Genomic DNA, 10,488 nt, shown 5'->3' with positions numbered 1-10,488 from the left:
CTTCTGCACCACCGGCGTGGGTCCGGTAGCGGCGTTAGGGGTTTGAGACAGCAGGAGACAACTAATTCGAATTGCATCACCGCTCCGGCCCTGGCAATGTACGGCTCCTGGGTTTGTTGCTGGGGCGAAAAGGCCCTTTTCGCAGGGCGTGTGCCCAACGTGGCTGCGTGGGAGACCTAGGCTGGGCGGTCATTAGCTTAGGTACGCGTGGGCCGCCACCACCCTGGAGCCATCGCGAGCGCCTGGGCTGCACTCGGCTAGCCCCCAACTCCTTTCTGGGTCCGTGGGTCCTGGGGCTCTGGAAGGGCGCTCTCATCCGCAAACGGATGGGGACCATGCGCTTGGTGCGCGGAGTCTCCCGGGAAGCCTGGCGAAGGGTCCAAACGGCGACAGACCTGCGGTAGCCCGGGGAGCTAGACTGACCCACCCTGGAGAACACCTGGCAAATCGCACCCAGGTTCAATAACAGGCTGCGTGCAAGCGAGCACCCACGAACTCCTCGGGGTTTCTCTGCAAAATTCGAAAGAACATTCTCTGGGGTTTGAAAACCTTAAGGGCCTGTGTAAACGGGAGTTGGTCCGAACGTCCCTGCCCGCGCCGAGCCAACAGGATGGATGCCCGCACACCCTACGAACCGGGGCGCGCACTCGCCACGCATGTGTAAATTTTCATGCTTAGCGGCATACACCCGACAAAAGCACGCACCTATGTGCGTACACGCACACAGGCACAGGATGTCCTGTACGCACGTCGTAGGCGATGTCCTATTTGGACAGCGGCAGCGATGGCCAGGGGCGCCCAGGACGCACTAAGGGGTGCGTGGGAGGCGCGCAGCTTGGCCACTGGGCAGCCCTCCATCCCCACACCCGCAGGCCGCCCGGCTCGACCGCCTTCCTGAACACTGCTTTGCCGACCCGTTTCTCCCGAGCTGGGTCACTGGCACCCGAGGAAGTGGTGTCTCGCTCGGATGCCGCTCTGGGGTGCGCGAAAGGCCGGATCCGGGTCTGCCGGTCAGCGCCTTGGCGCCGCCGGGCCCCTTTATCTCTCATCTGCCGCGCGGTGGGCAGCTCCAGTTTCAGTGGGGACCGAGCCCCTCGAGCAGGCTGTTGGGGGCGGGGAGAAAAAGAAGGTGGTGGAGGACGCTCCGGGCTGAGAGAGGCTGCGGGGCCTCGCTCCTCAGGCCTGTCGCCCTTTCTCTCAGAATCCCCCCAGGTTCTGCCCCTAAGAAAGACGGACTGTCCCTGACCCAGGTGGCACAGGGAACAGAGCGCCGGCCCCCTACCCCTACAAGCCATGCTGGAAGGAGGTGAAAGGAGGATCGCCATTCGCCCGGGAGAACAAGAGGCTGCAGGGTCCCTTGGCCGACCGGGAGCTTCAGGCCGCAACAAGCTGTGCGGGGCGGGGGGGGGGGGGGGGGGGGGGGCGGCGCAGCGTGGCTGCGGGGAGCCCTCCATCTCCGCGCCCGACGCCCTGCCCCGGGCCAATCTTTCCTTTCTTCGGACGGATTCTGAGCAGCACATCGCTAGCATCACCCGGGGGTGTCTGCGGAGCAAGGGCCAAGGCCGCCACCTCCAAAGGCCACTCCGCGGAGGCTTGCGTCGCGCAGCGCCCTAGGGGGGTCTGAATCACAGAAAGCCAAACTTAGGGGTCACACTCGCGCTCTCCGGCCTTCTCCGCAGACCCATTGGGCGGACAGGAGGGTGCTGGTCGGAATATTTGAGGCCCAGCGTTGGACGAGTCTCCGCGGCCGTGCGAAGGCACGGCGGGGCGCAGCGGGAAAGCCACGGCACGGGTTCGGATCCTGGCGGCCAACCGAGCCCAGCGGTCGCGAACGCCGGAGGCACGGCACAGACGAAGGCTGACTCCACTTCTGGGGTTTGAGTCGGGCGGGGAGCCGCGGTTCTTCAGCCCTCCAGGAAAACAAAACGCTGGTGGGGACGGGCTGTAGAGAGTGCGGCGTTTTCAGAAGGAAACGCGGCTCGGTGCTCTTTCGGGCCTGGGGCGCGGGCAGCCCCTGCTCCGTGGATCCGTGAGGCAGCCGCTTAGAAAGCTCCCCAGGCCGGCTGCAAGTGGCCAGGGGGGCGACCCCGCCGCCCCCTCTCTAGGGATTCCGCAGGGCCCTGACCCGGCCTTTATCTCGGCGTGGTCGGCAGTCGCGGGGGCTTCAGGAAGGAGGACAAAGGGCCGATGTCACTGCGGGCGGGGGCTCGGTTTCCTGGCTCTCTGCTCACACTCACAGCCTGGAGCAGTTGTTGGGGGGAGATTTTTTTAAAAATATGTGTCGAATTTCCTTTTTTTTTTTTTCTCCCCTAGAAACAAACGAACAAAAAAGCAAAAGGCGTATTTCCCTCCCCCTCCGCGTCCACAGAGAGCAGCGTGTCCTGGGATCCTGCCCTTTGCTTTGCTTCTCCTGCCTCTCCTTCCTACGGATAGGAACGTCCAGGGAAAGATGTTCTTTCATTGGGTTTGATAGTCTTATCACTAATGGCAAACCGGCAGGCTGAGGTTGCCTTGGCTGGCTCGGGCTGCGGCGGCCGCTGCCCGGTGCCCTCGGCACCTCTGGGGCCGCTCGGGGACCCCTGCGCTTCCTCCAGCCACCCCGCCGTCAAGCGCACGGTGCGCTGCCACCCGCCGAGTCACTGCCCCCCGAATTTTGTTGGGAGCCGACGGGAGGGGCTCAGCGCGCGCCGGGGCATCTAGGCTTTGGGCGCCCCCACCAAGCCCGCGTGCTGCCCAGGCGCGGGGGTCTTCCCCACGGCTGGCCCCGCATTGCCCCCGCTACCCAACCGCGGGCGGCGCCTCTGCAGCCTGCAGCTCGGCCCAACCCGCTTCCTGCGTTCGCCCCCTCAGGTTTCCCGTTTCTCCACAAAGGCCTAGGAGGGCCTCGCCCACAGGCTGACCCCTCCCCCTCCCCCGCCCAGCGGGTTACCTTTGGCTTTTCTGAAAAAGGAAAAAAAGTTCACACAGTCCCGCGTCCCCAAGGGAGGCGCCTGAGCGCTGGAGAGCCGCTGCGGCAGGACAGGCGGTGTGTGTCTGGCTGGGTGCCGCTTCGCCGGTCCGCGGGGCCTTTCTCGGAGAAAACCCGGAACGTCGGTGAAGACCGCCTAGGGAGAGGCGAGGGGGCGGCCAGAGGAGCCCACAGGCCGTGGTCCCAGAGCCCGGGCGTTCCCCGCGACCGCGCCGCGGTGCCTCTCACCTCCGGCTGCCCAGGGACTGGGACCGGGCGCCTGCAGCCGCGCGCGCGCGTCGACGCAAGAAGGTGCTGCGTGGTCGAGGCTCTGGGGCGCACAGGATTGGCCGTGTCTGCTCGGCTAGGATTCGGGACCCCGCAGTTACAGTTAGAGGTTTTTCCTCCCTTCCCCCCCCTTCCCCCTTCTCTCCCTACCTTCTTTTTCCCTCCCACCTTCCCTCCCTCTCCCCTCCCTTTTTTCCTTCCGCCCCCCCCCCCCGAAACTGTTATGGGACATCTATCAACTGGGCACTTTGGCATCAGAACCTAGGCTGACATACGCAATACATGTATTTATTTATATGTAACAGATGAGAAACTGAAATTCTAGATGGGTACTTTGCGCAAAGGTTACATGGGTATTTAAAGAGGGACATTAGACACCACACCGGTTCTTCCTGCAGAACAAGCTCTCTGCCTGGTCCTGGGTAGGCCACCTCCCTTGGGTGACAGGGTTCCAGGACGAGCTTAGCTAGTCGTGCTCATCACCGCGGGCCGCAAACAGGCAGCACAGAGGTAGTTTCTGTGGCAGACGCAGGCCCCTGCTTCCTTCTCCTTCTAGAAGGTTCTGTCTTCACTGGCTGAGCTGCCTGGGCCCACATCAGGTGGCTGAGCCTGTGTCACCGAGGGCCGGGATGGTGGACAGCCAGGTCCAGCGGCTCTCGGCCCTCCCTACGAACTGTTCAAGGCCGTGTGCTTTAGTGTCTGGCTGTCCTCAAGGCAGTGCTGGGGCACAAAGGTGGTTTTTGCCTGCTCTCTGCTCTTAATCCCCACCACCCGGACTCCAACAGGCTGCTTCCTGGGGCCCTGCCCCTCCGGGAAGTCAGGAACCTGGCCCAGTGATTGGGGTGCTGCAGGCCTTCATCAAGGGAAGAGCTCGGTGGAAAGCAGACTGTCTTTGGGCCCCACCGAATTCTCTGGCTCATCTTCTCCTGGTGCAGACCGCTGCCCTTCCCCTAGATTCCATCCACCACTAGGGGGCGCCGCATAGCCCACCTTCCCCAGTCCTCTTGCAGGAGGCCTCAGGTGAACCGGCTGTGCTTCTTGCTAATCAATGCTGGGGCTGGGGGACAGGGAACTCTTTGCTACCTTCGAAGGGAAGCAGGCCATCAGCACCTTCCTGAGTGGAGTGTGGGGCCGTCTTGGGGATGCCCCCAGGTCTCCACCCCACAGTCCCTTGCAGCACGTACTGTGTTGACACGGATTTTCCCCCAGGTGCCCTTGAGAACAAGATAGCCCCCCCCCCACACACACACACACGTGGACTGGTTGAGCATTTAATGGGCAGGGGTGAAGAGCGCGGAGGTGACTGTATGAATTTATGTGGAAATGTGAGAAGGGGCCTCATCCTGTCAGCAGTGAGCCTAAGGATGTTTACACGCATGCACACACGGACACACACAGTTCATTCAATGCCATGTGCAGCAACTCATTACCTAGGACGTGCATGGATTGACAGTGTGTGCGTATCAAACGCTGTACTTACAGTACACACTGGCAAACAGGCATCCATCCACCCACGTGGGCCGGCGGCCATCTACACCACACTGTGTACGTTAAGGCGTAATTGCTACATGTCAGGAACTCTCTTCAATGGCTTTGCTAATTCCTGAAATCAGCTTCTCTAACAGAAACACTGAAGTGCAAGGAGGGAGAGGAGAGAAAGGAAATTCGAGATGAAGAAAGCCTGCTGCTGCCTCCAACTTTTTTGTGTGTGTGCTGGGGGGAAAATGACCAAACTTTGGAGCTCTGGAAAAGCCAATGGGGCTGGAATTGGAGACAGATGCGATCTTGTGGGGGCATCCCTGGGCAGTGGGGTGGCGTTTGGCTTCCTTCTCCCGACTTCTCCCATCCCTATGCGGACCTGGGAAGTCCCCACCTCTCCCTTCACTTCACCCTCCTTCGTTGGTGGGGCGCCCCAGGCCTGGTGCCTCTGCCTCTCTGTTCTGAGGACCAGGGAGAGGCTCTGTCCTCCAGTGCTGGCCCAGGCCATCTCCCCCACCTCGCTGGCTGTGCACAGCTACCTGCTCACCAGGGCCCTGTCTGGGGGCTTCTTTCCCTGATTGCTTTGGACAGCTGCTGTGTGTGTATGTTTGGGGGGGTGGGTGGGCGGGGTGCTGACAGTCAGCTTCAGAACAGGGACCCTCTGCCAGGTGGAGCAACCAGTGAGCATACTCCGTTATCCTTTAGTAAGCTGGGGCTATAAGACAGAACAGAGGTGCACAACTCACCCCCACACCCCCCAGCCAGCGCTCCGAAAGTGTCAGCCGTGAGATTATTGCCATGCTCCAAACACATGCCCTCTGTTCAGGTGAATGACACACCCAGCCCCCTCCTGCCGTGTGGCCAGCATACAACAGTCACTGTACACACACCTTTGCAGCAGGCACAGGCTACACATTGCCTGCGGGATACACGTTCACAAGTCCACTGTCTTCCCCGCACCCGCCTTCCGCTGGCCAGATTGTGGAGCAGCGGCCACCAGAAGCGCCCGGACGCCAAGCCTGAGCAGCCGCATGGGCCTCCAGCCCCGGCCAGCCTGCTCCCTGCCGGTCCAGCGGCCTCCAGTCCCGGTCTCAGGGAGCTGCCCTCTGAGAACCCCCGTGACTTCTAGATCCGCAGTGTGGGAGCCTTCCCGGGCAAGCCCGAGGGAGGAGGGAGGTCCAAGCACACACAACGCGGATGTCACCCTGACATTCCCACAGCCTGCTCCCAAGTCAGGCAGAAGCAAGACGCCCGCAGGTTCGTGCCCAGCGGCGCCCAGCAGCTCCTGGCAAGGACTTGCCACCACTGGGTCCAGGCCGGGAGATTGAGTGGGGTGGTGAGAAACACTGGGCTGTACTGATGGTCGAGTCTAGCGGCAGCAAGAGCCCCCAGACCCCCGTTGTCCCACCAGCAGGCTGCGGGCTGGACACCCCTGATCTACTTGGGAGAGCAAGGCTGTGAAGCGATGAACTGCCTATGTGCCTGCGCAAAGCCTGGACCTTAATTCGTTATTTGAAGATCTCCGTAAAGGAACAGACAAGATCTCTGAAGCCACGCAGTATGTTCAACTCTCTCTGAAACTCCCCAACGTCTTACCCACATCTCAAGGCGAATGAATTCTGGTTATTACAAATAAGGCATCAGTCTACAACGTTTGTATGGAGGTCTGCCGATTTCAGCGCATTTCCACTAACAAACATTATAATCTCTGTTTTGGAATACACTCTTCGGGCTGTTATCTTCGTAGTTGACTCATAAAAAATTTAAAAATCTGAGGACAATAATGAAAATACATACACCAGACCTGGAGTACGGCGTTGAAGAGGTAAAATGCACACTTGCATGGGTAAAAAAAACAGAGTAAGTCCTACCTGCCCTAACGCCTTGAGAGCAGATAAAGTTCCCCTGCTGCCGTTAGCAGCCCAACAAGCCACCGAAGACACAGAAAACAAACACTCCCGGCGAAGACAAAGCAGCCGGCCACCAGCGCCCGCCGCCCCGGGCCGCCCTCCACCCTGGCTTAGATCACTCCGCAATGGGACAGAATTTCGCTCAAAAGCTCCCTCTTTGAACTCGCTGCTCAACTCGGCCGCGACGGAAAGAACAGAAGTCCGTGTTAAAAGAAAGAACAACAACAAAAAATTTATTCGGAAATTGACAAGGCACACGCACGGAAATACAACAAAAGTGCTCTAGTTCTCTCTAGAAAATCTGGTCCCCCAAACGGCACACTACGCGACCATGAGGTCTAGAGTTTTTGGGGCCGGCCTGCTCTCGGCCACAAACCCGCCTGGGCCGGCCGCCTCCGGTTTCACATTTCTCCTTCCCAAGGTAGGGAGAAGCAAGACGTTGGAAAAACAAAAATCAGGGAGGCACCAGCTTTCCCTGAACCTTGCACCCGGCATCGGAAAATCCGGGGAGATTTGTTTTCTATTTCCTTCTCCCCACAACTCCAGTTGGGGAAAAGGGGAAAACTCCTCCAATTAGTAGACAAATCAATCTTTCCCTGGGTCGCTTCCCCTACCTCTCCGAACACAGCTTTAGGGAGGCCAGACTGGAGCTCCTGCAAATTTCCCGGAAGAGAGGACGAGACACACGAAAGATTTTTGGTTTTCACGTTTGGCTTTAGCAAACTCCACGGCCACAATACTTCGCCGTTTTCCCCGGCGAGTGTTCTTTTCCTTAAAAAATAGATATTTTAATATTATCTCGAAAAAAGGCCCACCGATCGTTTTTAACAAAACATGAGCCAGCCGCCCGGACCTGGAGGTGCCCGGGGAAGCGCTGGCATGGAGAGCGGAGGAGACCGCGCAGCCTCCCCTTTGCGCGGCGGCACGGTGCGAACCCGAGCGCAGGCCGCTCCGCGAGGCCGCCCCGGGCTCCCCGCTTGGGCCCAACCCCCGCCCCGCCCCGCGGGCCCCGCGGCAGGCGGCTTCCCAAGAGCTCCGAGGGTGTTCGCGGAGCTGGCACTTTCGTCCCTTTGGCACGCGGCGCGACTCGCGTGGCCGGTTCAGCCCCGGCGGCGCTGGTAGTAGCCAAGGACCGCGCGCCGATCAGGCGCGGAAAGCCGAGCGTGAGCCCACCGACCTGTGAGAGGCGGCCGGGAGGTCCGCGCTGCCGCCGCCCAGCTGCACGTCGGCCTCGGGGCGCTTTCTCGCCGCAGTGAATTTTGGCAAAAGGGCGTCCAGCCGAGACGCAGGGGCTCCGAGTGGAGGCGAGGCCTGTAGGAAGCGCGCGCAGAGGCGGCCTCTCCGAGGGACAGCCAGGACACCGAAGGCAGGGAGGCGAGCACAGGGGGAGAAGCAAGGGGACAAAGAAGAGCCGGCAAGGCAATGGGGAGCGCAGAGGCGCAGAGGAGCCCCGGGCGCCGACCCGAGAGGTGGCCGCCGGCTGCAGGCGCGCCGTCCGTCAGCGGCAGCGGCGGCGGCGGCGGCGACCACGGCTGGCGTCGCGCGCCCCTACGTCCTTGCCTCGGTCCGCGCCGGCACGCGGTGGGCTCTCAGAGATCGAGGCGCGAGTGCAGCGCGCCGGTCTTGCTGTCGTGGTCCCAGTAAGAGCAATGCATCATGGCGAGCTCGGGCTGCCGGGCGCAAGCGAACTGCAGGCCGGGCGCACTGGTGGGCGCGGGCGCCGGGGGCGCGGCGGTGGCCGGGCTGGCAGGGCTGAGCTGGCCCGGGGGCGGCGCGGCGGCCCCGTGGTGCGGCGGGGCGGGCGGCGGGGCTGCGGCCGCGTGCAGATGGTGCGCGTGTGGATGCGGATGGGGGTGCGGCGGCGGCGGGGGCGGCGGCGGCGGCGGGGGCGCGGCCGGCGGGCCGCCCAGGCCGTTGTACGAGTTCACCACGCCGGGGGGCAGCGCCATGCTCTGCACGCGTGAGTACGGCCCGTAGGAGGCGGCCGGGCCCGCCAGCCCCTTGACCACCGCGGCCGCGCCGGGGCTGCCTGGGCCCGCGGCTGCCGCCGCCGCGGCCGCCGCCGCCGCGGCCGCCGCCATCTGGCAGGAGGCGTAGGGCATGGGCGAGGGCGGCTGTGGCAGCGGCCACGAGTTGTTGAGGAAACCGGACTGCAGGTACTTGGGGGGCGCCAGGTAGCCGTAGCCGTCGGCCCCGGCGCCCGCGACGCCGCAGCCGCCCGCGGCGCCCGCCGCCCCAAAGAGCCCCTTGCCCGGCTGGAAGTGTGCGGGCGGCGGCCGGAAGGGCCGCTTCATGCGGCGGCGGCGCCGGTAGTTGCCCTTCTCGAACATGTCCTCGCAGGCCGGGTCCAGCGTCCAGTAGTTGCCCTTGCGCTCGCCGCCGCCCTCGCGCGGCACCTTGATGAAGCACTCGTTGAGGCTGAGGTTGTGGCGGATGCTATTCTGCCAGCCCTTCTTGTTCTTCTCGTAGAACGGGAACTTGGCGATGATGTACTGGTAGATGCCCGACAGCGTGAGCCTCTTCTCGGCGCTCTCGCGGATCGCCATGGCGATGAGCGCCACGTACGAGTACGGGGGCTTCTGCGCCGGGTCGGGCTTCTCCGGCGCACTCCCGCCGCCGCCGCCGCCCCCGCCGCCCTTGCCCGGGCTCGGCGGCGGCGCCTCGGGCTCCTTGGCCGCGCGGCCGCTCTCCGGGGCCAGCAGGGCGCCCGCGGCATCCTCGGGTTCGGGGTAGCTGGCCATCATGACAAAGCCGGCGCGCCGCGGCCGGCCGCCCCTGCTGGCCTCCCGGGGAGCTGGCGCGGCCGAGAGTCCGCTGGCGGCCGAGCCTCAAACTTGCGCAGCCTGCGGGTGCCGTCCGCGATCGCTCGCTCGCTCGCTCGCTGGAGGCCTCTCGCTGCTCTTCCCTCTTCTTTGCCTTCCCCAGGGAGCGGCCGGCGGGAGTGGAGCTCAGCCCCTGGCCATGGGGGAGTCCGCCCAACAGAGAGGGGCTCCGGCCCTGCCGCCCCTCCCCGCCCAGGCCAGTCCCCGCCTCGGTGGGTTTTCTTCCTTGCGCTCTTCCCCTCCCCCCCCACCCCCACCCCCAGTTTCCCGAGCCACGACCCGCGTCTCTGGCGGAGCTGCCGCCTGGAGTCCCGAGTGCGCCAGGAGCCTCGCTCTGTTCTGATTCGTATGGGCTCCGCCGAGTTCCGCTTGCGTCAGGCCCCTTCGCCCCTATAGCGGGGCGGCCAGCCGCGCACGGGCGAGTTCATCTCCAAGTCACTTTTTTGTAAACGCCCCGCACAGCCCGGACCGGCCTGCCCCCAGCTCGGCGGACCACGGGGGCCCCGGAGGACAGCCTGGCTCGCGCTCTCTCGAGCCCTTGAAATCTGCGGGTGCTCGCTCTGCGGACAGGGCCAGGAGAGATGCGCAATGCTCCGGCGAGGTCTGCCTGCACCCCGACCCGTGCCCAGGAAGCTCGGGCCCCAGCGAGGAGAGGCGCTCCAAGCCTCCTCGCAGCTCTCAGGTGAAAGACAACGACCCCGAGGCTCTGCCCTCGGCTGCGGTCTTGGGGGCTCGGCTTCTAGCTCGGCACTGGGGGAGGAGCGAGTTGGGGAGGGGGGCTGGGCGGGGGAGTGGGGTGGGCAGAGCTGCGCGGTGGCGTTGGGAAAACCAGCCCAGGAACGTGTGTCGCCGAAGGAGGAAACCGAAGCCCGGCCTGGCAGGGCCGGGACGGGGCTGGAGGGAGATCTCCTAGAGGAGGCGCCTGGGGTTGGGGGTGGTGGTGGTGGTGGGCGCACCGGAGTCTCCTCTGGATCTAAGAAGGAGGCCCCTCCTCGACACTGGCGCGTAACCCTTTCGGGTTGGGTGTATGCTTTCACACCAA

The 10,488-nt window shown here is 63.7% G+C and overlaps 1 protein-coding gene across 1 annotated transcript; it reads right to left on the bottom strand.

The window, feature by feature from the left end:
• Nucleotides 1-8,213: 8,213 nt before the first annotated feature.
• FOXL2 (forkhead box L2) lies at nt 8,214-9,368 on the bottom strand. The gene has a single exon (XM_062178836.1). The coding sequence runs from the start codon at nt 9,366-9,368 to the stop codon at nt 8,214-8,216; it is 1,155 nt and encodes a 384-aa protein (XP_062034820.1).
• Between the last annotated feature and the right edge of the window lie 1,120 nt (nt 9,369-10,488).

The sequence above is a fragment of the Lepus europaeus genome, chromosome 2 (genome assembly GCF_033115175.1).
Source record: "Lepus europaeus isolate LE1 chromosome 2, mLepTim1.pri, whole genome shotgun sequence".
Taxonomy (NCBI): domain Eukaryota; kingdom Metazoa; phylum Chordata; class Mammalia; order Lagomorpha; family Leporidae; genus Lepus; species Lepus europaeus.
The sequence above is the reverse complement of the archived record's forward strand: the minus strand, read 5'-3'. Positions and strand labels throughout refer to the sequence as shown.